We start from the raw sequence: 27062 nt of genomic DNA, 5'->3' as shown, positions 1-27062 counted from the left end.
TAAAAAGAAACACCAAAAAAAAAAAAAAAAAAAAAAAAAAAATCAAAGAATGAATTCTAGAAACAACGGAAGTTAAGAGTAGGAAAATTTTATTGAGAGAAAGAAAGCTTCTGTCTAAGAGAAACAGAAGAGGGACTGGAAAGTGGGCTGCCCCAAGAGCTCTGTGTGAGAGGAACAACCGTACATGTGCGCTGAACCCATCTCTAGAGCCCCTTAACTTGGCATAGAATGAAGTGATAGCATATTCAGAAGCGACAGTATTTAGAGAAATTTTTCCTGGAGGCTCCTCACATCTTTGGAGGCATGTCCTGGCATTGTTGCATCCAGGTTTCATGAGCAAAGAGATCATATTTCCTAAGTTTCCTGGATGACTAACTCCCACTTCTAAAGCCAGTGCTGTCACACTTGAGGCGTGGTGCGTACATTTGGTCACTTCCCTGAGGACATCAGAGCAAGCCGGTTTGACCAGGCCAGTTGTTTTATGTAATTCACTAGACAGAAGTACTTAAAAGGTTAAACTGTACTGAGGAAAGCCCTTCCCCAGTCTGGGGGAAGTTTCTGGGCTGGGCCAAACTTCAGTGCCAGCAAGGCCCAAGGCCAGGACTTGTCAAAGGTCCTAACCTCAGAGATGCGTAGGAGAAGGGAGATAGAACACAGAACACGCCGGCGACTGTTTCTAATGTAATCTTTCTACCTCTCCCCACTTCCTACTCCCCCCCCCCGCAGGAAATATCTTTATTCAGCAACCAAGTTACTATAATGACCTGGATGAAACCATGCCCACCATCCTTCAGGTATCAGCTCTTGGCCCTGCCCCGGGGAGGGTGAGCTGGGGAGGCAGACCCTTCCCCACTTGATAGTGTTCTTTGTCTTTTTTGGAAGAGCTGGGGAGGAATGTTTATGCCTTACCACTTTCTGTAGACCATCTTCTCAGACTGCCTTGGTCCTGTCTCTGGCCACACCCCTTTGAATTTGCCCTTTTGTCCTCTTTAACAGGACTGAAATCTAAGGGCTACGTGACACTCACACAGAGTTTGGCTTTCATGGTTGCCAACAGTCGTTGCCTCTGAGGACATCCCTCCAAGCGATCTGAGTTTATCAAGAACTTTTCAGTTTTACAGAGCTGGGGATTTAGCTCAGTGGTTCCAACGCCCGCCTCAGAAGTGCAGGGGCCCAAGTACAATCCCCAGTACCAAAAAAAAAACTTTAAGCTTACAAAATCATTTCACAAAAGAATGATGTTCACTATGGAAAACATTAAAAAACAGGAAGGAGAATACTATTCCCTCACAGTCCCCACCGTTCTTCGTAACTTTTGGAATAGTTACACGGCAGCCCAAAGATGGTGCCGTCAGTTCAATGCTTGCATGATTTTACCACGGGCTTTCTTTTCCCCCACTGTTGTCTTTATTAAAGTATTGCTCCCACAAGTAGCTGTGTACAGAGGATCTAAAAATCTATTGTATGTCGGTGACAATATATCTCAAATGTTCGTCACCATACATCTGCTCAGCCTGTCTAGTCAGATCATACTTGCAGGATTCTTGAGGCCTCACATACATGCTGTGGATTTTTTATTTTGTTTTATTTTGCAGCGCTGGGGCTGGAAGCTAGGGGTTCACTCGTAAAGGCAAGCTCAACGCTGAGCTATCTCCCCAACCCCACATGTTGTGTTTTTCATCCTCACCACAATTCAATAAGAATGATGCTTCCAGCCAGGCGTGGTGGCTCACACCTGTCATCCCAGCACTTGGGAGGCTGAGGCAGGAGGATCGCTGTGAGTTCAAGGCCAGCCTGGGCTACACAGTGAGTTCCAGGTCAGTCTCAACTACACGGTGAAACCCTGTCTCAAAAAAAACAAAAGCAAAAAAAAAAAGGAAGGATGCTTCCCCCTTCCCCATGTCACAGAGTTTCTGCTCTGACCCTGCTGTCTGAGAAGGTCATTAATTATCTCAGCTGGTATCCTGGAATAGGATGACCTGTCCCTAGCCATGGGGTGGGAGTCCCACCATTGGCTCTTTGGGATACGGGAGAGTTCCTTCTTGCCTTTCACAGGTCTTCAGCAACATCCTCCAGCAATGTGGTTTGCAAGGGGACGGAGCCAGCAGCACACCCCAGAAGCTTGAGGAGAGGGGCCGGTTGACCCCCAGCGACATGCCTCTCCTGGTGAGACCACCCTCCACCCCAGGCTCTTTCCAGACAAAGCACTTGCTGCTCCGAGGCTGGGAATATTGCCATGACAGAGGACCCAGTGGTGGCTTCTGGCCCTGTTCATAGCTTCTTTCTCTGACTCAGCAACTATTTCCCCCCCCCCCCCACCTCGTTGAGTTTATTGGTAAATTTTAGGGACACAGTACAGTTACATTCATCATCGGGATCTTGGACCTTTACATGACAGGCCTTGGTTCTCATTTTTTCCCCATTCCCCTGCCCTCCCTTCACCCCCTCCTCCCTTCCCTATTTACAAAGACTTGGTTTCCATTTTTTCATTTTCTCCTATTTTTTCTTTTCCCTTATGTCAGTTCCCCTACACCTTTAGCACTTTTCTTCCTATTTCACAGGTTAAGAGTATTTTTAATAGTCTTATATTTCCACCTGGGAGCTTCATTTGTGGAGTACAAAAAAAGAACATGTCACTAGAAATCAGAGACAAGGGCCTAGGCCTTACTTGGTTCAGCTCAGCAAGCTCCTTTGTGCATTAATCTCCCGTTCAGTGAGTTTATGTGGGGGGGCCTCCAGCATGTGCTAATGGGCCTTGGGGGTGAAGCACTAGGGAAACAGACGAGGCACCTGCTCTTGTGGCCTTACTGTCAGAGGCCGACAGACAGAAGGCAGATATTTAAGGAGCTTGGACGTATGTCAGGCACCATGCTCAGCAGGGAAGAGAGCAGGAACAAGGCAGCTGAGAACCACCCTATGGAGCTTATGATCTGCTGGAAAAAGAGCCATCAGACAAGTGTTTCAGGTGCTGTGGAAGCAAATTGTTTTACCTCTTTAAGCTCAGTCTCCGTATCTATAAAGCATAGATCCTAACCGCTATTTAGCCTATCCCTCAGAGTTGTTGTGAGACTCGGCAACCAGGTAAGCAAGCACCCCGTATCCTAAATACACTCTTCTAAATGAGAGGGAAAAGCTGGATGTGGTAGTGCGTGCCTTAATTCCAGCACTCAGGTGGAGGCAAGAGGATCGCTGTGAGTTCGAGGCCCATCTAGGCTACAGAGTGAGTTCAAGACCAGCCTGAACTACATGGTGAGACCCTGTCTCCCTCTCTCTTTCTTTCTCTCTCTCTCTCTCTCTCACACACACACACACACACACACACACAGGAAAGTGTAAGCTTGATATTCTGGTCCTCACTGGGATGTACCCACTCTCTGTGGGACCAGGGGGTTTGAGTTCCAATTCAATGCTTGGTTTTTCTTCCATGTAGAAGAGACACAATATTACCTTTAAGCTGCTAGGAGTGACCTTGGCAGTCACTGACTGAGAGCCCATTGAAGTTGCATTAGCAGGGCCTTTGGGGGGCTCACCCAGACTGAGCTCCTGGAGATGGACCGGGCTGGCTGTGTCATAGGGCCTCCCTTGTTCTTTTCTCCTCAAGCAGTGTTCTGCCTGTTGCGGACCCTAATTTTTTTTTTTTTTCCTTTGTTTTTTTGAGACAGGGTCTCACTATGCAGTTCAAGTTGGCCTTGAACTCACTTTGTAGCCCAGGCTGGCCTTGAACTTACAGCGATCTTCCTGCCTGAGTGGCCGAGATTATAGGCATGTGGCCCCACACCCAGATAGGAACCTTGATTTTGTCAACTGTGTTTCAGACTCTACAGAGCTGTCTATGGGACAGAGGAGAATAATGCAGCATTTTTGTTTTGTTTTTTTTTTTCCTCTCAACAGGAGCTAAAGGACATTATTCTCTACCTTTGTGATACCTGCACTACGCTCTGGGCCTTTCTGGATATCTTCCCTTTGGCTTGCCCAACCTTCCAGAAACATGACTTCTGTTACAGGTGCAGTGGGAGTTCTGGCTGTTGAAATAGAAACTCCAGTCCACGTACTCATTCAACACATATTTATGAGGTCCTGTGAGTGTGCTGATCCCTCCAGCCTGGGACTGCTGCAGAGGGGAAGACAGATAAGGCTCCAGTTTGTAAGGAGCCTGCTTTTTTTTTTTTTCTTGGTACCGGGGATTGAACTTGGATCCTTGCACTTGCAAGACAGGCCACCGAAGCACTGAGCTAAATCCCCGGCCCGTGCCTGCGTTTTAGAATCACTGCAGATTTTGGCTAAGAACAGAATGGGGCAGAGTGTGACAAGAAGAAAACGATTTCAGTTCTGCTTTGTTTCAAAGCCCCTGTCAGGGGCAGGCATGGGGAGTGGCAGTCAATATAAAGGGATCTGGCACAGGGGAGAACATACACAAAGAAACACGAGGTGCCCCTTTGGGGGGTCACCTTTACAGGAATCTTTAAGACCGAACAGGTAGTCAGGTGTGGTGGCACACACCTGCAGTGCTGATTATTTAGGAAGCTGAGGTAGGAGGATCACTTAAGCCCAGGCATTTGAGACCAGCCTGGGCAACATAGCAAGATAAAAAAAAAAAAAAAAAAAAAAAAAAATTATATACACAGAATCATTTTCAGATGTACTAATACCTGAAGAAAGAAAACAACTACCACCCGCTCCCTCCTACCATAGTTCTCTCGGGCACATCCATACCTGGCCCAGCCTAGCCAACCTTGCCCTCACCTCTGCCACCTCATACCCATGCCTTCCTGGCTCAGATCCAAACTGCCCGGCCGAGGCACACAGCCCTTCGCTGTCCTAGAGATCAGTGTGCCGCTGTCCTCCGACTTTCCCTCAGGCTAGCACTGGCCATGTTCCCTTCCTCTTTCTCTTCCGCACCTCCCTCTGCTCCTGCGCCGTTCTAACCCCCACCCCTCGTGCTTCCTGGTCGTGCTCACCCACGGGATTCTTCCTTACCAGAACCAGATGCGCTGCACATAGCATGGGCAGCTCTAACAATTGAAATGCAGCTGCCTCTTTTCTGTGGTATAATTCCTCCTCCAAACATCTTAAGCTTCCCAAAGCCAGAACTGCAGCCTAAGTGCAGAATCTTAGTTAGACACTTGTCTAACTAAGCCAGAAGAGGCAGGCCCTCCTCGGCATGGCACCAGAAGGGGACGGAGAAGGCATCTTGGCCCAGGCAGGCTCAGTTGTTGCCAGGATACGTTGCTGATGGGAGGGTAAATTGGAACAACCTCTGTGCAGGGTGATTTGGCAAGATCTGTGAGAATTAAAGATGAACGTGCCACCTGTCCTTTCGGTTCTACTTCTAGGAATTATTCCTCACATATACTTGCAAAGGTGTGAAATAATACGTGCGCAAAGCTATTCTGTGCAACATGGGTTTTGTTTTTTCAGTACTGGGGAATTGAACCCAGAGTCTTCGCCCTGAGCTACATCTCTAGCCCTCTTACATTTTGAGACAGTGTCTTACTAAGTTGCTAAATTGCTCAGGCTGGTCTCGAACTTGTGATCCTCCTGCCTCAGTCCCCCAGAGCTGGCATTACAGGTGTGGCATCACCACCATTCCTGGCTTCACAGCATGTTTTTATAATAGCAAACAACTAAAAAAACAAAAACCTTGAATGTCCATCTGTGGTGTCTAGTACCCCATATGTACAGTGAAATTCTACCTAGCCATGCCCAAGGCAAGATGCTTTAAACATTGCCATTGTGCCACCCTTAAGTGGGAAAGAAAAATGCAAACAACATACATAGTACTCATAATGTGACAGCGTTTTCGTTTGTAAAAAACAAGAAAAGGGCTGGAGATACTGTACAGTGGTAGAGCCCTTTGCTAGCATGCTTCAGGCCCCGGGTTCAATCCTTAGGATAGGGGGAAGAAAGGAATTGTGGGAGGGGAGAGTATGTAGGTGTATGTCTGCTTAAATAAGCTTATGCAGTACGTGTCTCTGGGGAAAAATACTAATGCCAGTAGAACAGACCCGGAGGGAGGGGAACTTTTCACTGTGCATTTTCTACTTTTCGAGTTTTGAACCACATGTGGCACTCATTCATAGATACAGCATTCATGGAGCATTCGCTCATAAAACTGGAGGGAAGAAGAAGCCTTGCTTGTATATAAACAGATACGATGTGAGGGTAAGGAGGAGAAAGGTGGTAGTGAGAGGAGTGAATGCGAAGCTGTCCGGGTGCTGTAACCCCTTCAAGAGAGCTGTCGGGAGCTGAGGTCACTACATTTGCCGTTTGTTCCTGGCCCCCGGCACAATGGAACAGGCTGGGCCAGCCCAGGCTGTGTTGGGTCAAGGGCAGAGTCGCTTTCAGTCAGTGTTTTCTTTTCCTGTCCTCACTCTGAGATGGGCGGGTCCTCATCCCACCTGCACTGTCCCATGCAGAGAAGTCCACTCTTCTGAAACTTACACCCCCAACTCCAAACTTCATGCCTGTTCAGCGAGATCCTACTTTTCTGTATTTTCCAAATTTCCTACTGACTTCATACCTCTTTTATCATGAGACAAGATACCTTTTTTCCAAAGTGGACAACTACAGGCCCGTGCCAACTCCTTTCTTTTTATTTTTCCCAACTTCTGTAGAGAGAATGCTGCCGATCAGCACTTGGTCCTAACAGTCTGTGTCTTGGAAGCTGATCAGTCCTAGTGATTTTTCCAATCTGAGAAGACCAAGGAGGGGTCGGAGTACCAGCTGCCATCTCTGGCATGTGTCAGCACTAGATAAATGTTTTGTTGAATGACTGAGTAAATGACAGAATGGATGGATGGGTAGATGGAGATGGGTATGCTCCCAGGAGCTGTTGTAAATGGTGGGGAGAAATACCTGGCAAGAGTGACACCAGAGGCCACTGAGATTGGGCCAGCATCTGTCATTGCCAGTCAGTGTGCTGACAGACCCTTCACACTGGCCTGGGGATGCCTGTGCCTGCGGTCTCCTTTTTTTTTTTTTTTTTGGTTTTTTGAGACAGGGTCTCACTATGTAGTGAGACTGACCTGGAACTCACTGTGTAGCTCAGGCTGGTCTCGAGCTCACAGTGATCCTCCTGCCTCAGCCTCCCGAGTGCTGGGATTATAGGCGTGCGCCACCACGCCCGGCCTGCAGTCTCCTTTCTTAGTGCATAAGGAAGATGCTGGCAGCGCTGAGTGGCCAGAGTGGTCTTCCTTTTTCCCTGTGTTCTCTCTGTCTTTCTTCATCCCAGCAGGATCTCTTTGTAGCTCCTTTGGATAAAAGCCTCCAGTAGCTTCTACAGCCCCCAGAATAAAGGCCCTACCCCCAGCCAGCGCTTCATAGTTCCTCCCGATCTGACTTTCACGAGAGACTAGAGCTGTCTCTTATTATTACTGGCTCCTTTTCCTGTGGTGCCTCAGGTTATACTGTACCCCCTGGCTCTTCTCATACATACTCTGAGCCTTTGCACCTGCCTTGAGTGCCCTTCCTGCTATTGTATCCTTTCCTTGTCTGGAACATTCCTGTCCATTCTCCCTTACTGGGCCTTGCTGTGTTGCCAGGAACTATGGATGTTCCTCCTTCAGCCTCCCAAGTAGCTGGGATTACTGGTGTGCACCACCACACCCAGCTCATTTTATGTGTGTGTGTGTGTGTGTGTGTGTGTGTGTGTGTTAATTTTTAGTTTTATAAGTTATAGAGACCATACTAACTGCTTAATTCAAAGAACCAGTGTAGACAATAGGATATATTTAAATCATGAGCACATTTAGCCTGTTCTGAACAAAGATATATTGTGGTGACATTTTCACGTTAAAACAATTTTTAAAGATTCTAATTCACACCAAAACTAAAGCTTTCTCTTTATATCTCATAACTAAAGCAGGAAAGGTTGTTTATAAATGAACATTTCTGTACATAGATAAATAGAAACTTTTAGGGCCCACTGCCTGCCTCGTAAGCGCAAGGTCCCGAGTTTTATGCCTGGTATCCAAAAGAAAAAAAAAAAGAAATAGCAGTTTTTGAGCAAGTAGAAAGGATAATCTTGTGTCTGTTTCTCAAGCCTCAAGGAGCCCTCTGGTTGCTCTGGTAGAATATCCCATCTAAATGGGGAACATAGCTACAGTCACTTCCCATGAGGCTGCTGATGGAACCCCAGTGGGTCAGGACGGGGTGGGCCAGGAAAAAAATCACTGTGGAAGCAGGGAATGAGCCTTGGGATAACCTGGGGATAGCTTTGGTTTTTAGGAACAGTGGTATTTATGAACGAATCTAGCTTGTTACCGTGTGTGCCTCCACAGGCTAGCTTCCTTCTATGAAGCGGCAATTCCGGAAATGGAGTCTGCAGTTAAGAAGAGGAGGCTTGAAGACAGCAAGTGAGGCGGGACCAGAAGAAGGAGTGTTGTACGGGAAAGGGAGACCGATCGTAGACCCTCCCTTCCCTGACTGCACCGTTCCCAGTGTCTAAGACAAAGGACTAGGGCTAAGGACTGCACAGCTTTGGGCTCATTCATCCCTGCCTAGGACATTGCTGGCTGCGGCACTTTTTTTCCTTTTTTTTTTAATTCCAAAGAGTTTTTTGTTGTTTTTGTTTTTGGGGGGTGGTCAAACCCAGGGCGTGCTAGGCAAGTGCTCTACCAAGTGCTCTGCCCTCAGCACTTTTTCTTTTGCTGTATCGGGGGTTAAACTCTGGGCCTTCACACTGAGCTACATTCCCAGCTACTCCCCCACCCCAACCCACCTTTTTTTTAAAAATAGGATCTCCCGAAGTCTCTTAAGTTGCCCAGGCTGGGCTTGAATTTACAGACCTCCTCCCTCGGCCTCCTAGAACGCTGGGATCGCAGGTGTGTGCCATCACACCCAGCAAGAGTTTTTTAAAGTCCCTGGTACGGAATTGTATGAAGTCTGAAGGTTAAAGATGGCAACAAGTAGAGAGTTCAGTGAACAAGGGAGATCGGTCCCAGAGTCCTGCTTAGTAATTAAGTCTATTAACCCAGTGACCCTAAATTCCAGTAGTTACTAGGATAGCTGGCCCCTGCTTTAAGCATCCTTTCAGCTGTTGCTCCAAGCTGTTGGTGACCAGTCCCACTGTTCCTGACCCACTGTTGAACTGAGAAGTGGGCCCTGGAGCCTGCTGGCCATGTGGCCACCTTTTGTCGGTGCTTCCCAACAGTGACCTGTAAGACACAGCCCTGGGGAGGAGCGTACCGGGCTGAGAAGAGCTCCCCTGGTGCTTTTTTGTCTCCTACATCTATTTATCTTTTCATTGTGGTTGCAAAGGCTGTTGGCTGACCTGTGGCAGAGGTTCTGCCATTCTAAGAAGAAGCTGATGGAGGTTTTTCACATCATCCTGACCCAGATCTGCCTCCTTCCCATCCTAGAAAGCAGGTGAGTCCCTAGCAGCTCTCTCCCAGCTCAGCAAGAGTACTGCCATCTCTGTGGGATTTGCCAAGCAGAGATGGGGGACTTGGAGAAATGCCTGTTTCCGCCAACTAGCCAGAGCCTTGCAGGGTGCAGGGCGGGTGTGGAAGGGACCTGTGCCTCACCTTGCATTATGTGGACTCATCTTCCCTGGTACCCTTTTCTAGCTGTGACAGTGTTCAGGGCTTCATCGAGGAATTCCTTCAGATCTTCAGCTCCTTGCTACAAGAGAAGAGGTGAGTGTGGCTGAGCTGGGACCAGCAGTGGGACAGGCCTGTGGCCTTTCCGCCAGTCCCCATGGGACCTTCTATCCTGGAGCCTCTGCCGTGTGCTCACCACTGCTCCAAGGGCCTGGTACTTGTGGTTGGGGAACAGACACGGCGGGGGCCTGCAACAGAAGTGTCGCTCTAGCTCCAGCCCCTTCCCTCCTGTCTGCTCTCTGTCCTGCAGGTTTCTTCGTGACTATGATGCACTCTTTCCTGTGGCTGAAGACATCAGCTTGCTCCAACAGGCCTCGTCAGTCTTGTATCCTTTTACCACAGCCAACTGGCACACGGCTGGCCTGAGTAGGGCAGGGGTGACCTGCTGGGGTAAACAGGAGCAGAGTTAGCCTGTAGTCCTTAGAGCCAGCCAACATCCAGACCCCCTTTCTCTAGAGGAGATGATTGCTTTGCTGTCCGGAGCAGGGACGGTATAGTCTTTCTTTCTCTAGGTGTTGCACAAGTGTCTGGGCCTGTGTGACCAAGTTGGACCTGGGCCACGCACAGAGCTCACTGCAAGAGGGGAAAGGGACAAGTAAACAGACAGTCATACATGAGGAATTCAGACAGCACCTCACCTAGTGGAGCTCAGGAGACAGAAGTGCTATCTTAGTTTAGCTAAGAACAGAAACAACAGATGGAAAGACAAGAGCTCGGATGAGGACAAGAGTATTCCCAGGAGTCAGAGGGTACAAAGAGCAGGCTCCTTGGAAGCCGACTGTCACATGCAGAGTGCAGGGTGTGGCTGGGTGGTCCTTATTGGACGAGGTGTGACCGCTGAGCTGCCCGCGGTAAGCATGGCCTTGAAGTGATGACCCTCACTGAGACGTTTGGACCGTGTTCTGCGAGTGCTGGGAAGTGTGGACAGCTGTGAAGCAGGAGGTAACATGGGCAGCTGTTGACTAGAAAAGCCCTGTTCAAGCCTGTTCAAGGTGGCGCACACCTGTAATCCCAGCACTCGGGAGGCTGAGGCAGGAGGATCACTGTGAGTTCGAGACCAGCCTGGGCTACAGAGTGAGTTCCAGGTCAGTCTCGACTACATAGTGAGACTCTGTCTCAAAAAACAAAAAAAAAGAAAGAAAGAAAAGCCCTGTTCAGCACAGGGAGAAGGATACACTGGCCTAGGACCACAGGAGGTTCCAGGGGCAGAGAGGAGGCTGTTGCTAGCATCTGATTTGGACGAGAAGTGGAATGAGGGTATTGGAGGCAGCTCTCAGATTTCTAGTTTGGCCGTGTCGAGGGTGCTAGAGAGGCAGAAGGACTGTGAGCTCTTCTGGTTGCTGGGTAGGTTGCTTAGTCCTACCTCAGGGCACCCTGTAGCTTCCCACTCTAGAAGGTCCTTGGCTGCTTGGCAGGAAGCCCTGTGGCAGTGAGTGGCCCCGTTAGGCGCTCCTCCCAGCAGGCAGTGCAGAAGAGGAGCTGCTGGCTCTTCTGATCGCCATGTCCCGAGACTGACGGGGACCCCAGCCCTGTCTCTGCCCAGATCTGCTTCATGTTGGATGACAGGAACTGTGCTGCGAGGCCCACATGGCCGTGATGCGGCCTGCTTCCCTACGGCCCAGGTTCCCATGACTTCTGCTGCTCAGATGCTGGGGACAGAGTGAGAGATCAAGTTGTCTCAGAGCTGGGAATGCAGAGGAAGCCGTGGAACCTAAGAAAGGGCCCTTAACACAGCCTCACAGGGATGAGACACGCACTGCCTACATCCTCCAGGCGGTGGAAGGTGCGTGGGAAGGGGCGGACAGACGCAAAGCCGTGAAGACTAAAGACCCACCAGTGGCCCAGGACCCTGATAGAGATTATAATGGGGTCACGGTGACGGCAGAGCCAGCCAGTCAAAAGCCATCACAACGGGAGAACTCAGAGCAAGAGGAGGTGGGTGTGCGGGGTGTTCCTTCCCTGCATCCCCAACCGCATTCTGTCCCTGTCCTTGTTTCTGCAATCAGGAAAAAGGTCTCTTTAGAGTAGACACCCTCAAACAATGGTCAGTTTGTTCCTAAGTAGAGGCCCTGCTGAATCAGGTATTAGGACATAGGTATTAAGCCTATGTTTCCTCTATGAAATGAAGAGGTGAAGCTTTTTGCGTATGAAATTGTTCCTGAGTGCTCCCTTGTGCAGGTGAAAGTGGGCTCCTTTGGTTCCGGCCCTGGAAACCTCACCACTTTGCCTCCCTGGAAGCCCCTCCGTACGACCAACAGGACTCCGCTAAACAAGTTTGGAAGCCTCAGGTCTAGTGCTTCCCCTCCAGGCTTTTCCGGAACTAGCCAAGTGCATGGTTGCTGACCCTAGGACTGCTCCCCGAGTAGTGGGCGGCAGTGTGCCGGAGGGATGGAGACCCCAGCCTGGGGGCAGGCGGCTCAGGGGTATAGCTGCTCAGCACATCACTCCCAGCCTCAGTCCCTCATCTGTAAGGCGGGTGTAGATACTGTGCCCACTGCGGTGAGGTTGTTGGGATTCCCAGAGCGTCTGCCTAGAGCGCTGGGCCTGGCTGGCCCTCGATTCCCCATTAACAAGTGTTCTGTTCTTCCTGTGGGACCCGGACCCCATGATTCTCCCAGCCCCTCCACCTTTCCACACCCTCTTCCCCATTTGGCTTCTTATCTGAATCATTTATTGTTTTTATGATTATTCTGTGGCTGTGGGTATGGAACCCAAGGTCTTGTGCATGCTGAGGCAAGCACTGTACCACTGAGCTATAGACCCAGCTCTTTATTATCGTTTTGATTTTTCAGTTTTCTTTAAAAGTCTAAGAAAATTAAGCCCTATTGGGCAGTACATAAAATGAATGGGCAGAATATAAAATGGTGAAAAGAATATAGTTAAAGATAATTAAAGGGGAACATGTCCACACCATCCAGCCCAGTGTTTGCTGTTCCCTAGCAATGTCAATCAAACTTTTTTTTGGTACTGGGGATCGAACTTGGGTCCCTGCCCTTGCGAGGCAGGCCGTGGAACCACTGAGCTAAATCCCCGACCCCCAATCAACTTGTTTGTTTGGTTTTTTGGGGTTTTTTGTTTTGTTTTGTTTCGTTTTGGGGTTTTTTTTTGTTTTTTGGGGGGGTTTGTGGATTTGTTTGTTTGTTTGTTTGTTTTTTTGAGACAGGGTCTCACTATGTAGTTGAGACTGACCTAGAACTCACTATGTAGCCCGGGCTGGTCTCGAACTCACAGAGATCCTCCTGCCTCAGCCTCCCGAGTGCTGGGATTATAGGCGTGCGCCACCATGCCTGGCCAATCAACTTGTTATACCTTTTGGTAAAGGGCCTTGATTGATTAGTAGACTATGACCATTTATAGAATACTTAGTCTATACCAGCACTGGTTTATGTGAATCGTGTCTTTAAATCATTTGAAACAACCCCATGGGGTTGGATGAGAAGTGAATTTTATGAAAAAAACTCAGGGAGGGCAAGCACCCTACTCATAGTCACACAGCCAGAAAAATAGCAAAGCATCAAGCCCCCTTTTTCACAGAGAAGGGAATGGAGGCTCAAAGAAACTCGAGTTACTTGGCTAAGGTCCTCTAGCCAGGAGAGGCAGGGGCAGGAATCAAAGTAAATCCCGTGACGGAAAATCCAGCGCTGTTTGAGTCTGTAGCTTCATCACCCTTGGGCTCAGCCGCCCTCTTCTTCACCCCATCTCTCACTGCAGTGCACAGGAGCAGCCACCTCCCGGGGCCCCACCATAGGCGGGGTTGAACTGGACTCGCTCATATCCCAGGTGAAGGACCTGCTGCCAGACCTTGGGGAGGGCTTCATCCTGGCCTGCCTGGAGCACTACGTCTACGACCCGGAGCAGGTGATCAACAACATCCTGGAGGGGCGGCTGGCACCTGCCCTCAGCCAGCTGGACCGCAGCCTAGACAGGTGCGACAGACCGGGGAGGAGACCGGGACCCAGGCTGCCCCGGGCTGACGCCCTCTCTCCCCTCCCAAACAGCCCAGGGCTTGGTTTGCTTTCTCTTCCCCACGGCAGTGTGCTATTTAAACAGAACCTGGACTCCCGAGGTGTTCTCAGGGCACAGCTCGTAGTCTCTGCGGTACTTTGTGGGAAGACTGCTCAGAGACAGATGTGACAGAGATGGCAGAGATCCTCAGAGTTCCTGAGTTTGTGAACGGTTCATCCTTACCACCTTCCCAGTCGATTTCTGAGGGGCCCGTCCACAGCTTCTCCTGTCCTTTGTACCCTACCCTTTTGGAGTCTGGCGCGCTGCTGCCCCCCGCGCCTCAAGGGACGCCACGAGAGATGGCACAAGCGGACGTTTCTTCCATGAACAAGTGACATTTACCCAGTGAACAGGCGAAGTGATCTCTGTGCCCGGGACAGATTCCTGAGCACTGAGGCACGAGCAGCTTCTGTGAGGCTCGGCCTATGGTAGAGCATGAGCGAGGCCCCACGTCCATCCCAGCACCCCAAAAAAAAGTGACCTATGACCCCCTGTCTTACCGGGGCCATGGTGAGGATTAAATGAAGGATGGAGCTCTGTAAAAATGGAAAGAAAGCCGGTGTGCGTGGGGAGCGTCCTCTGTGGCGCGCTGCACACTCAGGCAGGGCCTTGTCTTCTAACTAAAAGGTTTTCGGACTGGACTAGTTGTGAGCATTGAAGCAGAGTGAAGGTTCTGATGGAACACGGCAGGGGGAGCCAGGTGGAGTGATGCACGCCCATAATCCCAGCACTTAGGGGGCTGAGACAGGAGGATCGTGAGTGCAGGGCCAGCCTGGGCTCCTTAGCAAGATCTTGTGTGCAAAGACCTTTTAAAAAGTACCTGGGAGGAGAGAGTTGGCCGACAGCATCCCTAAACTGAGTTCCGTACCTCCAGACAGGCAAAGCCGGCCCCCACCCCCCTCCTGACGTCCCGTCACAACGTCTTCCAGAATGATGAATTTGATGTGTTCAGCAGGGATTCAGTGGACCGAAGCCGGATACACAAGGGCAGGAGGTGAGTGCGGTGGGCTGCGGGCTTCCACTCACCCCAGCTCTGGAAGAGCAGAGCGACGGGATTGGCTCATCGTGCATTTGGGGGGCGCAGATTCCTTAGTGATTGTGCCTCAGGCTGTGACTCTGTGCAAGGAAGTTGGAAGTGAATCCTTTTTGTTGATAGCAGAAGGCCGGAGGGGCCAAATCTGTCCCCGTGCCCGTATTATATATTTGACGTGTGGACTGTCAACTCTGGGCAGTAGAGCCGAACAGTGCTTCCCGAAAGCCACTCTGACCTCATTTTCCCTAGGCTACAACAAAATGAAAAAAATAAAAGATTTCTATCCACTAAGTAAACTTTTCCAGAAGTGAACAGATCATCCCATTGTAGGCCCTTTTAGTTTTCTTTCCTTCTTATTTTTGAGCATCAAAGAGTCCATTTGTGACTTATTCGTTCAACAAATATTTGCCTGGTACTTAAGCATTCTAGGCCCTGGATTAATTAGGTTCTGGAACTGGAGTGGGGAGTGAAATAGATCCGGCCTGTGCCCACCCGGAGTTTGTATTAATCAGCTTATCAAACAAGCAGTGTCACCTGGCAGAAAGAGCAAGGACGAGGATGGAGGTGTCCTGACCCCTGTACCTTTGTGGGCTCCAACCCAGGCAGGAAGGCTCCTCTGAGAAGACGATCTAGGTCTTCTCTGTGAAGACCGAGAGCTAAAGGGTACCAAGGAGCCAGCTTCACACAGGAGGAAAGGTAGAGCTCTGAGCAGAGTGACCCCGGGGCTGTCGTGAGTGTGGTGAGGGTTCCGTGAACTGACGCATGCTGTTTTGAAAAGCTGCAGAATGTGGACCCACCAGAGGGGCTGAGAGTCAGCAGTCACAGTAGAGAGTTTGACAGCCAAATCCGCAATGGCAAAATGGGACACTGGCAACCCTGCTGGTCTCCCAGAGCTCTGAAATGGTGTTGGTTCGTGGGACCCAGAAGCCTGAGACCCTCTGGACAAGCGCAGCCCACCCTGCTCCCAATCACGGCCCTGTTCTTCTGCTAGGAGCCCTGGTGTGGAGTCCAAGCTGTCCCCTTCCTTGGCTTGCTCGAAGCTTGGCCGGCTGAGAGTTTGGGAAGCAGGTGCAGGACAGCGCTGAGTCCCTCGGGCAGGCTGGGCAGGAAGCCCTTGCAAACTGCTTAGTCACGTACACTGCAACATCCTCAAGATGCCAGGCCAGAGCTGTTATTCTGTCCGTGGCCTCTATCCCGGGCCACCAGGGCCCTCCATAGCTCTTTCTGTGGGAGCGGGGCACCCAGGGGGTCTCCCAGGCTGGTAAAAGGCTGTTTCATCTTCCAACCCAGGAGCCTAATTCAGTAGGTCCCCCATAGATCTTAGAGATCCCTGAGCATGACTTCTCACCTGACCGTCATCAGGGGCTTTGCCCAGGGCCACAGTAATGTAAGGACCCACTCCCCCTACCCAAGCCATGGGTCACCCACGAGCACTTGCCGAGAGCCTGGTCCCAGCTGTCGGGGTCGTTGGAAGGGCGGGGGTGTTCCAGGCTGCCCGGCAGAACCTGGACCGCCGGTGTTTACTGAACCCTCTGTGCTGGCTTAACCCGGGGGTGGGGATTACAAAGAGGCAAAGCTTCCATTCATGTGTTCATTATTTATTTATTCACTCAGCAAATATTTATTAAGTGATTTACAAGCACAGATCCTGTGCTAGACACCAGGAAAACAAGGTGAGCCAGCCGCCCCAGCCTTGCCCTCAAAGGGCAGAGACCGTGGGAAAGACAGACAGTGGAACAAGAAGAGGCAGAGCGAGGGTGCTGAGGTCAGGTGCACCAGGAGTTCGGCAGGGACGGTGTCCTAATCGGGCGCAGTGTAACCTCAGGGTCCTTCCTTCCTGTACAGTCGGTCACACTGTGTGTATGTCGTTGAGTCCAGTAGGACACGCTCCATGGCTTAGGTAGGAAGGAGATCTGGTCCCTTGTGTGGCACGGAGCTGCGGGGGGAGGGCTGTGACGAGCCCGTGGTGCCACGCTGTGGTCCGGCTGCCTCTCCTGTCCTTACCGGCCGCGGCTTCGTGATCAGGCTTGTTCCCTCAAGGGTGCCCAGGGTGCGGCCACTGTTCCGGCTCTGGAGACACAGTGCCAAGAGGAGGTCCCGTCTGGGTGTCTTCGTCTCTCTTAGATCCTGGGAAACCAGGCCAGATGTTTCCAGATTCCCCTCTTATCCAGGATCGTTGAGTCACAGAGTAGAACTTGAGGCTTTATGAAGGGCAGAGGTGCAAAGAGTTGAACAAAATGGGGGTCTGTGAGTAGTATGGCTGAGGTGGAGGGCGTGTTGCGTAGATGCCAACCATCAGTGCCACAGATATATTATTGCCAATGAAGGAAGCCATGTCCGTAAGGTGAGGTCCCCCAACTCTTTTGGATTATTCCACAGTGCCCTATAAGATAACAAATGTTCCCCTCAAAAAAGGTTCTGTGGATGGGTGTGGGGCACATACCTGTGATCCCAGCACTCGGGAGGCTGAGGCAGGAGGATTTCCAGGAGTTTGAGGCCAGCCTGAACTACACAGTGAGACCCTGTCTTCAGCAAACAAAAACAAAAACAAAAAAAACCCAAGGTTCTGTGGCCAAAAATATGTCTGCCTCTTAGAGAATCACAGAACATGTTAGCATATTAAAGCCTCTGACAAGTCCTGCAATAAAAAGAAACAGGACTCATTTGTGTTGAGCCCAGAAGGTGCCAGGTCTTCTTTATACATTATCTTCCTTAATAAAGACTGTTGCCTGGCCATGGTGGCACATGCCTGTAACCCCAGCTTTCTGGGAGGGGCTGAGGCAGGAGGATCTCGAGTTTGAGTCCAGCCTGGGCATCTGAGGGACACTTAGTGAGAAGAAATTTCAAAATTAAAAAAGAAGTGGGGAAGTGGAGGGAAGCCGGAGATGTAACTCAGTGCATCCATGCAGGCCTGGGTTCAGTCCCAGCACCACAAAACAATACTCGCGGAAAGGCAAAGCCGTGCTGGGGACTGCAGCCCTGCCTGCTGCAGGCTCCAGGCAGACAGCCTGACACACTCAGGTGCCTGCCCGTCGCTGTGACAAAGCCAGTTAATAGGAGATTTTTATGGGAGCTGCAGATAGCCTGTGTCTCCTTTACCCCCTCCCCTTGATACGTTCCAGAGCCCCAATTTCACAGCTAAGCTGGATTTTCTTGCCTGGCATCTCATATTGATTTTCCCCTGTGGGGTTGGAAGCTGCATTCCACAAGCTTGTATGAGCGGCGGAGAAGCCAAGTTTTTCTTCAGGTTGGCAAAGGCACGGTCAGGAGACCTGCCTGAGTCCCCGCCAGGACGATGCTGCAGGTCCCAGTGTCTCCAGCAGTGTCCCTTTTCCCCTACACTGCCCTCAGTTTCCTTAACCTGTGCTGTGGCAGGAACTGCGCTTCTGGGATGTTTTTGCAGTGAATTCTTATGTATAAGTGGGACTGTGCAGCGGGTAGCTAGAGAGCTCCTGTGGCGAAGGGCTAAACGGGAGAGGTCAGGGCTCCTGCTGCACACCCCAGAGGTTGGGAGAGCTCCACAAATGGCCTTGCTTAGTTTTCTGTTTATTTTAAAGGGTGGTACTTGAGGCTCTGAGTTCCAGCACCACTGCAAAAGTAAATAAATCAATAAATGAAACCTAACACCATAGAAAGGGCTGGGGATTTAGCTCAGTGGTTCCGCCGCCTGCCTCGCAAGGGCAAGGACCCGAGTTTGATCCCCTGTACAAAAAAATTTTTAAAAAACCCAACAGAAAACCAGAGATTGAAACAACCCCAACCCCTCAGGTAACCATTGTCCTTTAAGGATTCTCTGCATTTACTTGCAAAGCTAAGAGCCCACAGAAGCTAAAGGGGTTGACTGCTTTCAACATCATTCTGATTTTGGTAGCTTTCTTTTCTCCTGTGGAATAGAATTCTTTCCTTCAGTACAAATAGGTCAGCATTGTTTTTGAGAGCTACGCACAGCAATCTGTAGTACAGACACGGCACAGTTCACGCGCCTGTTTCACTGACGATGGATGGACATTATTCACTTTCCAAAACTGACAAAAAAAGCTCTGACCAAGCTCTGCCTTGGCTTCTTGTTTGTGTGCATGGGGATGGAGAGTCCTTCGGATCAGTGCCCTGGAGGGGAATTTCTTGGTCAAAAGCTAGAGATGTTGGCCAAGCGAGGTGGCGCATGCCTGTGATCCCAGCCCTTGGGAGGCTGAGGCAGGAAGATCGCTAGGAGTTCAAGGCCAGCCTCAACTACAGAGTGAGACCTGTCTCAAAAAAAAAAAAAAAACGAACCAAAAACAAGAAAAGGGCCGGGGATTTAGCTCAGCAAAATCTGAGTGGCCTGCCTTGCAAGCACAAGGACCGGAGTTCAATCCCCGGTACCAAAAAAAAAAAAAGAGGAAGAACAAGAGAAAGAGAGGCGTGTGTTACTGTAACAGTAGCTTCTGGGATGCCCTACAGAGGGGCCATAGCAGTGGCGAGAGCCCCACCGCCCTCCCCTCGCCAGTGCTTGATAACCCTCTCTGTTGTCCCAGGAAGGAGGGCAGCGCTCGGAACCTGCTGAATGACAAGCGAGCAGTGGCGGCGCAGCGGCAGCGCTACGAGCGGTACAGCGTGGTGGTGGAGGAGGTAGGCTGGCCAGGCCGGGCCTCCGCTGGGCTGGGAGATCCCGACTGGTTCCTGAGCCGCCCCCCCCCCGCCCCGGTTTCAGGTGCCGCTGCAGCCAAGTGACCACCACGGTGACAACTACGAGGATGAGTACGATGACACCTACGATGGCAGCCAGGTGGGCGCCAACGACGCGGACTCGGACGATGACCTCATCGGCCGCAGGTGAGGCCGTGGGCAGTGGCATCCCGAGGGCCTGGGGGCGCCTCTCGTCGCCCTCTGTGTGTCAGGTGGGAAGCCAGGCTTGATCCCATGGGCGAGTCAGGACAAAACCGGGGCCCGCACTCCTGACTCCCAGTCCAGTGCTCCTCCACCTTAGTCCATTCTGATGATAGCCGCATTTATTTGGTCTCCTGAAATAGTTTTCCATTTCTCTTCCTCCTCCTCCTTCTCCTCCTTCTCTTCTTCCTCCTCTTCTTTTTTCATTTTTTGGAGACAAGGTCTTACTATGCACTATGTAGTTCAAGCTGGCCTTTAACTCACTGTGGAGCCCAGGCTGGCCTCAAACCTTCGGCGGTCTTCCTGCCTCAGCCTCCCAAGTGCTGGCATCACAGGCGCTTGTCACCGTGCCTGGCCTGCACTTTTCTTCTTATGTGCAGAATATTTTTCCCGGTGGAATCTTAGGGGGAGTCCCCAAAACAGAGTAAAGCAGAGCTACCCTGACCAAAGGGAAGACTGAAGAGCCCCAGCTCGGCTTCTTCCTCGTCCACCAGTCAGACCCTGGTCCCTGAAGAGAAGCGTTCAGAGGCTGGGGCAAAGCCCTGTGGTATTCCCAGCCTCCCGGGCCTGCTCCCCTCCTGGCGGCCCCCGCTCTGCCCCAGATCCCCGGTTCCCGAGGCTCTCTCAGCTCTAACCTAGCCTTTGATCTCACTTTCCCTCCAAACCTGCAGGCCCTTCACCATCCCTCAGGTGCTGAGGACCGGAGTGTCCGGGGAAGGGGAGGAGGAGGATGAAGAGGAGGAGGAGGATGAAGAGGAGGAGGAGGCCGAAGACCAGAGCCCCAAGGTACCTCCTTGGCGGGTGGCAGACGAAGAAGAGCTGCAGTTCTAAAGCTTTGATCCCCACCCCGCCCTGCACCTGGCCCCGAGGCAGCCCCAGCAGCACTGCTGGGAAGGGAGGTCCCTTGGAGCAGGGGCTGTCTGCCTGGATTGCTGTTGGCTTAACCTCAGTGCCTGGGGAGGGCCCAGGGGACAGATTAGAGGCTGGGCCTTTGAGTTACCAAGTCCGTGAGGCCCAGGAGCCTGGGGCTGAGAGGGCAGCTGTGAGCCACCGTGCCCAGAATGACAATTCTTAAAATCAAAGAGAAGTTAAGATTCCAGGGGCCTTGGAGGTCATCTGTACCTATGGGTTTGAAAATTCTGTTTTTTAGCAGCTAAACCTTTTTTTCAACTGAAATAGTCACTAGAATCACAACATAAAACAGATCAAAGCAGTATTGCTGAGGTCAGGTGGCGCCCTGGAGCCCTGGAGCCCTTGTGCCCTCCCACCAGGTTGACAGATCAGGTGTGTGCAGGGCCAGGTCACCAGAGTGACTGAGCAGGCTCCCGGGAAACTGCACTGAGTGGTGGGGAGCGTGTCCTGGACATAGGGGTCCCGGAGTTTCTCAGGTTTCCCTTCCTTCCAGCCCAGGGAGCGGCCCAAATTTTTATACAAAATCTGCCTGTTTTGACATGCTCATAATCGTGTTTCTTTTGTTTTGTTTCTTACTTTACCACTGGTCACCACAGCGCACGTATGAGCCTTAGGTCGTCATTCCCCTGCACTGGCCCAGGCTTCCTGCAGTCTCGGCATAGACCGCTGTCCTCAGGGGCAAGCACTCCCGTTGTACCCGCAGGTGGCATCGAAGTGAGGCCCGGCCTCCCTCCCAGGATGAGCCAGTGGGAGGAAGGGGGCGCTTGGCCTCTCCTGGTGGCCTCCTCTCCCTCGTTCCCATGTGCGTTGTCTTGGTCATTGGCTCGCTCCAGCGCTGGTCCATTCAGCCCAGCAGCCTGTCCAGCAAGCCCTCTTCCTCATGGGAGTCTTAGCCTGCAGTGAGCCGGCTGCACTCCCGGACTCCCCTGCTGTCGCTGCTCCCCTTTCCTAGCACGGGATCACCTACACGGCTGAGTCAAGCATGGTCCCACCAGAGCTGAGGGAAGTGGGACAGCTCCGATAACCTCTGTCCCCTCTCCCTCCACAGCCTGACCATTTTGTGCAGGACCCTGCAGTACTGAGGGAGAGGGCAGAAGCCCGGCGCATGGCCTTCGTGGCCAGGAAGGCGGGGTAAGCTCGAGGGGCTAAGTCTGGTGGGAGGCCACGGGGAGCCCACACAGGAACCCTGATTGCGTCTTGTGCATTAACGTGGCTCTCACAACAGCTCTAGGAAGTAGCTACTCTTACCATTGTCCTCACTGTACGGGTGAGGAGACTCAAGCCCAGTGATGTTATGTCAGCTGCCAGAGGTCACACAGCAGGTGGTAGACCAGAGAGCCCAATCCAGGCACAGTCGCTTGATGCCAAGAGTTTGGGGCCAACCTGGACGACATCGTGAGAACTCATCGCCCACCCTCCCAGCCCCTCCCCGGGGGCGCGGGGTGTGCGTCCCAGCTCAGGACCTCGCGCTTGCCAGGCAGGCGCAGCACTACTGAGCAACATCTCCAGCCCTCGAACTCATCTCTTAAAAAAAGATTGAGCTTAGATCACTCAGCTCAGCTTTGGGATCTCATGTTTGGGACTGGCTAATGTCAGGCAGAGCATAAAATGTGAGGGAGCCCAGTCAGCCACACATCCTTTATGGCTGAGAAAGGTATGGTAGGCACACAAGGGCTCCTAAGCTGGGCCTTAAAGGGTGGAAAAGGTGCAGAGGAATTTGACATGAGTGCAGAAAGAGAGAGCACTTGGTCAGGGAGCTCTTTAAAAGGTAATTTGAGCAGCCGGGCGTGGTGGTGCATGCCTGTAATCCCAGCACTCGGGAGGCTGAGGCAGGAGGATCTTTGCAAGTTTGAGACCAGCCTGGGCTACAGAGTTCCAGGTCAGTCTCAACTACATAGTGAGACTCTGTCTCAAAAAAAACAAAACAAAAAAAGGCAACTTGAGACTCCTTTGTCTAGACCCCTCTTCGTCACCCTGAGGAAATAATCAGGAACAATCCCCTTTAGGCCAGGCCCGAGGTATTAGCCCCGGTGCTCATTTTGAGACTCATGCAGCATTGTCCCCTGGCTACTGGAAGCCTCACCAGGAGGCAAATGTTTGATCTCACTCTGAAAACGGGGAGGACCACGGTAGGGTTTTGGTTTTTTAAGAACTGGGGATTGAATCCAGGGCCTACCCCCCCCCCAATTTTTTAAGACAGGGTCTCACTATGTAGTTGAGACTGACCTGGAACTCACTATGTAGCCCAGGCTGGTCTCGAACTCACAGGGATCCTCCTGCCTCAGCCACCCGAGTGCTGGGATTACAGGTGTGCACCACCACGCCCGGCTGAATCCAGGGCTTTTGCACCAAGCTATATCCGCAGCCCTTTTTTTTATTTTGAAAGTGGTCTCGCTGAGTTGCTCGATTACCCATGCTGGACTCAAACTTACAATCATTCTGCCTCAGCCTCACACAGTGCTGGGATTACAGGCGCCCACCAAGCCGGAGAAGAAGGCTGAGCAGGGAGAAAAGCCACTCTGACTTCTTACTCATCCCAAATCCCTGAGTATAGAGCTCTGCAAAAACCCTAGCAGCTGAGATGAACTAAAAAAAATATCCTAGGTTGTGTCTGTGAGCACATTTGGTCTCAAGTGCAGGACAGAAGTGTCTTACATACACCCGGCCCTGCATGGAGAAGGGAGGACACACCTAAGCCAGCGCCTCCTGGCCACATAGGCTGTGATCAGCCCTCTAGTTTTGCTTCCCCACAGCTTAGCAATGGGCGCATCTGGAGGTGAGGCTTAAAGAAGAGAAAACACCAGGCAGAGGGCTGGCCAGAGCCCCTAACCCTACCTCCTCCTTCCCCTCCCGCCTGCCCTGGCCCATGGCGCGTGTCCTTGGCGGGCGGCAGCCTGTGGGTCTTCCCAGCAGAGCTCGATAAGCTCATGGGCTCTCTGGGGATGGGCGGTTGCTCCCTCACTCAGATATTGCCACGACAGCTCAGCAGCAGTGGCGGGCAGCCCCCGGGGCCATGGACAGAGCCGGGAGACAGCACAGGGACGCCGGAAGAAGGAAGCCAGCAAAGCGACGAGAGCCAACCACAACCGGAGAACCATGGCTGACCGCAAGAGAAGCAAAGGCATGATCCCTTCCTGAGGCCTCCTCTCCGTCCGGCCCTTTGGGGGCCCCCGACTTCAACGTGACCCCGCAGCAGCCGCAGCTGTGCAGCCCCTGAGAAGGCCACCTCGTTGTCCCCAGCCGTCCAGAAGCGCCTTCTTGTAGAACACGTAGTGCCTTATCCCTCGGCAGAGGTGCCCAGGGGCTAGCGAGAACCTCTTCCGGCTGCGCTGGCAGGGACAGAGCCCCAAGGCGAGCCCCCCAGACCTTGTGCACGAGACTCCACTTCCCTGTGCCCTAGACGGCGGGAAGCCTGTACACTCAAAACTGCACAAGGCCTACAAATAAAGTTTCTGCCCCTCCCCGGCAGTGATCTGTGACGTGACATGACCCCCCGTGTCCTGTCCTGAGCCCCCAGGTGCTGCCTACGGAAGGAAGGGCTGGAGGGTGGAGCGTCCTGCGGCCCTTTCCGTTGTGTCGTGCAGTCCCGACCACCTGTGCCCTAGGAGGTAGGTGCCGTTTGCGGCCCTGTAGTACAGGTGAATAAAATGAGGCTCTGAGGGCCGGGGTGTCTGGAGCTGGCAGAATTGGGATTGGACTCTCAGTTTGACCCGGGACCCTTACGGGTCCTAGACCCCTGAATGTGATACTATCTCCATCTCATAGCTGGCCCAAGGACGCGTGGCCAGCGGTAGAGCCAGTGCCCGAATTCTGCCTCGTGGCTGTACGTGCACTCTGTTAAACCCTCCAAAGTCCAGTGCTAAGAAGCAAGCGAGGATGCCCAGTTGAAGCTCGCGGGAGTTGGCCTGGTTCCTCAGAGCTCCCTCCCAGATGTAACCAACCAGTTCCCAGGGTGGCAGCCAGGTCCCCCAGAGGTCTCTAACCGACACAGACCAACAGGGGCCAGCTCGCCTGACAGACCACCCCGAGCGCTAGTGCCTTTTATTTGCACATGGTCAGGATAAGCGTGTGAGGCAGAGGCAGACGGGCGCCGCGCAGGTCGGTTTTGTTAGGTCAGCCCGCACAGGTGAAAATCGGTAGTGGCCCCTCTGTGTCGCACACTTCTCTTGGTGCGTTTGGGATGCAGAGCAGATGCGGGGGTGGTGCCCATCCTCCCTGTGAGCTGCACAGTGAGCTGAGATGGGGCTGAGTCAGCCCTCCTGAGAGGCAGTGGAGGACTCTGCTTCCTCCCAGAGGCTTTGCCAGTGACCGGGCAGCTCAGACCCAGCGCAGACCCTGGAAACTTGGGCTTTACCTGCCTCACCTGTGCACAGCTCTTCCCACCTCCACTTCATCACCTGTGCCTCCCAGCCACTTGGGACAGTGCTCAGGTTTCCCAGGAGGCTTCTGCCTTAGAGGATCTAGAAAGGCCATTTTTCAACTTCAGAAGGTACTGCCAAAGCCAAGTGTGGTGGCACACGCCTGTAATCCCAGCACTTGGGAGGCTGAGGCAGGGTGGTCGCTGTGAGTTCGAGACCAGCCTGGGCTACATAGTTCCAGGCCAGTCTCAAATACATACGGAGACCCTGTCTCAAAAAACCAAAAGAAAAAAAAAGTAGTGCCAAGTCAGCTCCTTGGGGAGCTGCTCTTTTCTGCGTTCAGATCTCAAGGGCATGCGTTCGGGATGCTTTGGAAACAACCCAGGGGCCATCAGAATGCTGCTCACAGGCCCCCTTCCCTCAGGCCCTCAGTGTTCCCATCTGGAGTCTGTTGGGCCAGATAGTTTCCCCAGGTGCCAGTGAATCAAGGGAGGAGACTCCGGGGCTTAAGATTGGCAGCTGGTGAGTAGGAGTTGAGTCGATGGCGGCCCTGCCGGAGGAGGAAGTGGTTGGCCAGAGCCTACCTGTTGCTGTCACACCAGGAGCTTGGGGAAAATAGTACACGGAGGGAAAGAAAAAACCAATAAAGGTCAGTCCACAGAAGAGGCGGGGGCTGTTACGTAGCCCTTCAAAATGACAACAAAGACTCAGTAGCAACATGGGAAGCTTTTTTGTTGTTGTTAAGAATAAATTGAAAAGCAGAATCCATAATGGTATGATGTATCATGATTGTAAAAATGTACGAACAAAACTTTCTTGCATTCAGGCCAAATCTGGAAAGGCGTGTACATAAATAAAAATAAAAGCAAGAGTGTGGGTGATGGTGGTAGGGAGACCACGCAGATTTGTAATAAAAGCATTGCGGAGTACCTGCCACAGTCCGGGTTTGTGCTGGACTTTTTCCTTGCATTCTTTTGTTTAACTCTGCCAGGTAGGGACAGTGAGAAAACCAAGGTACGGGAAACTTGGGTGACCAGCCCAACATCACACAGAAACAACCCAGGGAAGATTTTCTCCCAGAGTTGTCTCCTAACGCCCACTTTATTTCTTTAATGGTGCTTAGGGCTGAAGTGAGGGCTTTCATGTGGAACTCCATCCCCAGCCCTATTTTTATTTTTATTTTGAGACAGGTCTTACTAAGTCACGAAATGGCTCAGACTGAGAGTGAGTTTGCGGTCCTCCTGCCTCAGCTTCCCAGAGTGCTGGGATCACAGGCACGCCCTCCCACGCTCCTAATTCCTGTATCCAGCCCTTGCCATTCTCTGTCCCCGATCCCATACATAAAATGAGAGGAAAGTACAACTGAAAGAGCTGAACGAGAAAATCCAGGCCGGGCTGACAGGACCAACTACACGTGTGTGAGCATTTTATCTTGTCCCTCAGATCTCTGATACTGTTCTATTTCCTTACTTTTTTCTGTTTTCATATTCATTTCTCCTTTCCTCTATTTAGTCTTCTTTTAAACCCACTGAATGATTCTCCATTTTTATGTCCAATCCCTGTCAGGAAATAAAAGGGGGCGGGAGAGGGTTAGGGCATCTTCGGCTGTGTTGGTGACAGCAGACCGAGGGGCTCGGGGCCTGGAAGGGCCTCAGAGTTAGGGTTTTACACGCAGACCGGGCCAGGGCCAGGTGTGGGACCAGCATAGCTGAGCCATCCACAGTGGCAGCCCACCCCGGGGCTCAGGGTACAGGGTCAGCTGGCGGGGAAGGCAAGGAAAGGCACAGGAGCTCCTGTTCGGTGCGTATTCACCAAAGACCTGCGGGCTAAGTGGACACTAACAGGCGTTTGGGAAAAACCTAGCAATAACTGCTCAGTCCTAAAAAGTTAAATGAACGAAACTTGAACTGAGTAGGAGGGGAAATAGGCAAGGACAACAGAAAGAGGCCGAGAGCAAAGAGACTTTCCAGAAGCAGAGAGCAGTCAGTGTCAGGCAGCAGCCAAGCGGGGTTCTGCCCAAGCTTTGCTGGAAGCCGTGGGGGAGGCAGCCAGTGGGGAATGGAAGAGGAAGGAGCGGAGAGGTGGGAGGAAGCTTCTTGAGCTTGGCGTTGAAAAGGAAGAAGAGACCTCAGAGGTGGAAGGGAGTGTGGACCCCACAGCATGTCTGTGGGCTGGCTGGAGGGCGCTGGAGTTCAGGGAGCCAGGCAGAGGGAGAGGTGGGACAGGACCTAGCCACAGGCTCCCAGGCCAGCCCTGGCCCCTCTGGTCTTTCGTAGATCTCTGGTAATT

The 27062-nt window shown here is 52.0% G+C and overlaps 1 protein-coding gene across 3 annotated transcripts in view; it reads left to right on the top strand.

Annotated features, from left to right (window-relative positions):
- The window catches only part of Ascc2 (activating signal cointegrator 1 complex subunit 2), a 42053-nt gene extending 18170 nt beyond the window's left edge, over positions 1-23883 (top strand). Inside the window, exons 7-21 of one of the 3 annotated variants that reach the window (XM_033762314.1) lie at positions 727-794; positions 2056-2166; positions 3892-4004; positions 8280-8354; positions 9259-9366; positions 9567-9635; positions 9850-9924; positions 11342-11534; positions 13311-13525; positions 14479-14598; positions 19152-19245; positions 19328-19449; positions 20175-20289; positions 21464-21546; positions 23397-23883. In XM_033762314.1, the coding sequence (XP_033618205.1) occupies positions 727-794; positions 2056-2166; positions 3892-4004; positions 8280-8354; positions 9259-9366; positions 9567-9635; positions 9850-9924; positions 11342-11534; positions 13311-13525; positions 14479-14598; positions 19152-19245; positions 19328-19449; positions 20175-20289; positions 21464-21546; positions 23397-23553 (1718 nt within the window). In that variant the 3' untranslated portion in view covers positions 23554-23883. Of the gene's footprint in view, positions 1-726; positions 795-2055; positions 2167-3891; positions 4005-8279; positions 8355-9258; positions 9367-9566; positions 9636-9849; positions 9925-11341; positions 11535-13310; positions 13526-14478; positions 14599-19151; positions 19246-19327; positions 19450-20174; positions 20290-21463; positions 21547-23381 lie in introns of all 3 variants that reach the window. The other 2 variants (XM_019204491.2, XM_010603753.2) reach the window with 2 other exon arrangements.
- Positions 23884-27062: the final 3179 nt, after the last annotated feature.

This window comes from Fukomys damarensis, unplaced genomic scaffold (genome assembly GCF_012274545.1).
Source record: "Fukomys damarensis isolate Sample0158 unplaced genomic scaffold, DMR_v1.0_HiC HiC_scaffold_12, whole genome shotgun sequence".
NCBI lineage: Eukaryota > Metazoa > Chordata > Mammalia > Rodentia > Bathyergidae > Fukomys > Fukomys damarensis.
Note: the sequence above shows the minus strand (reverse complement) of the source record. Positions and strands in the feature narration are given on the sequence as shown.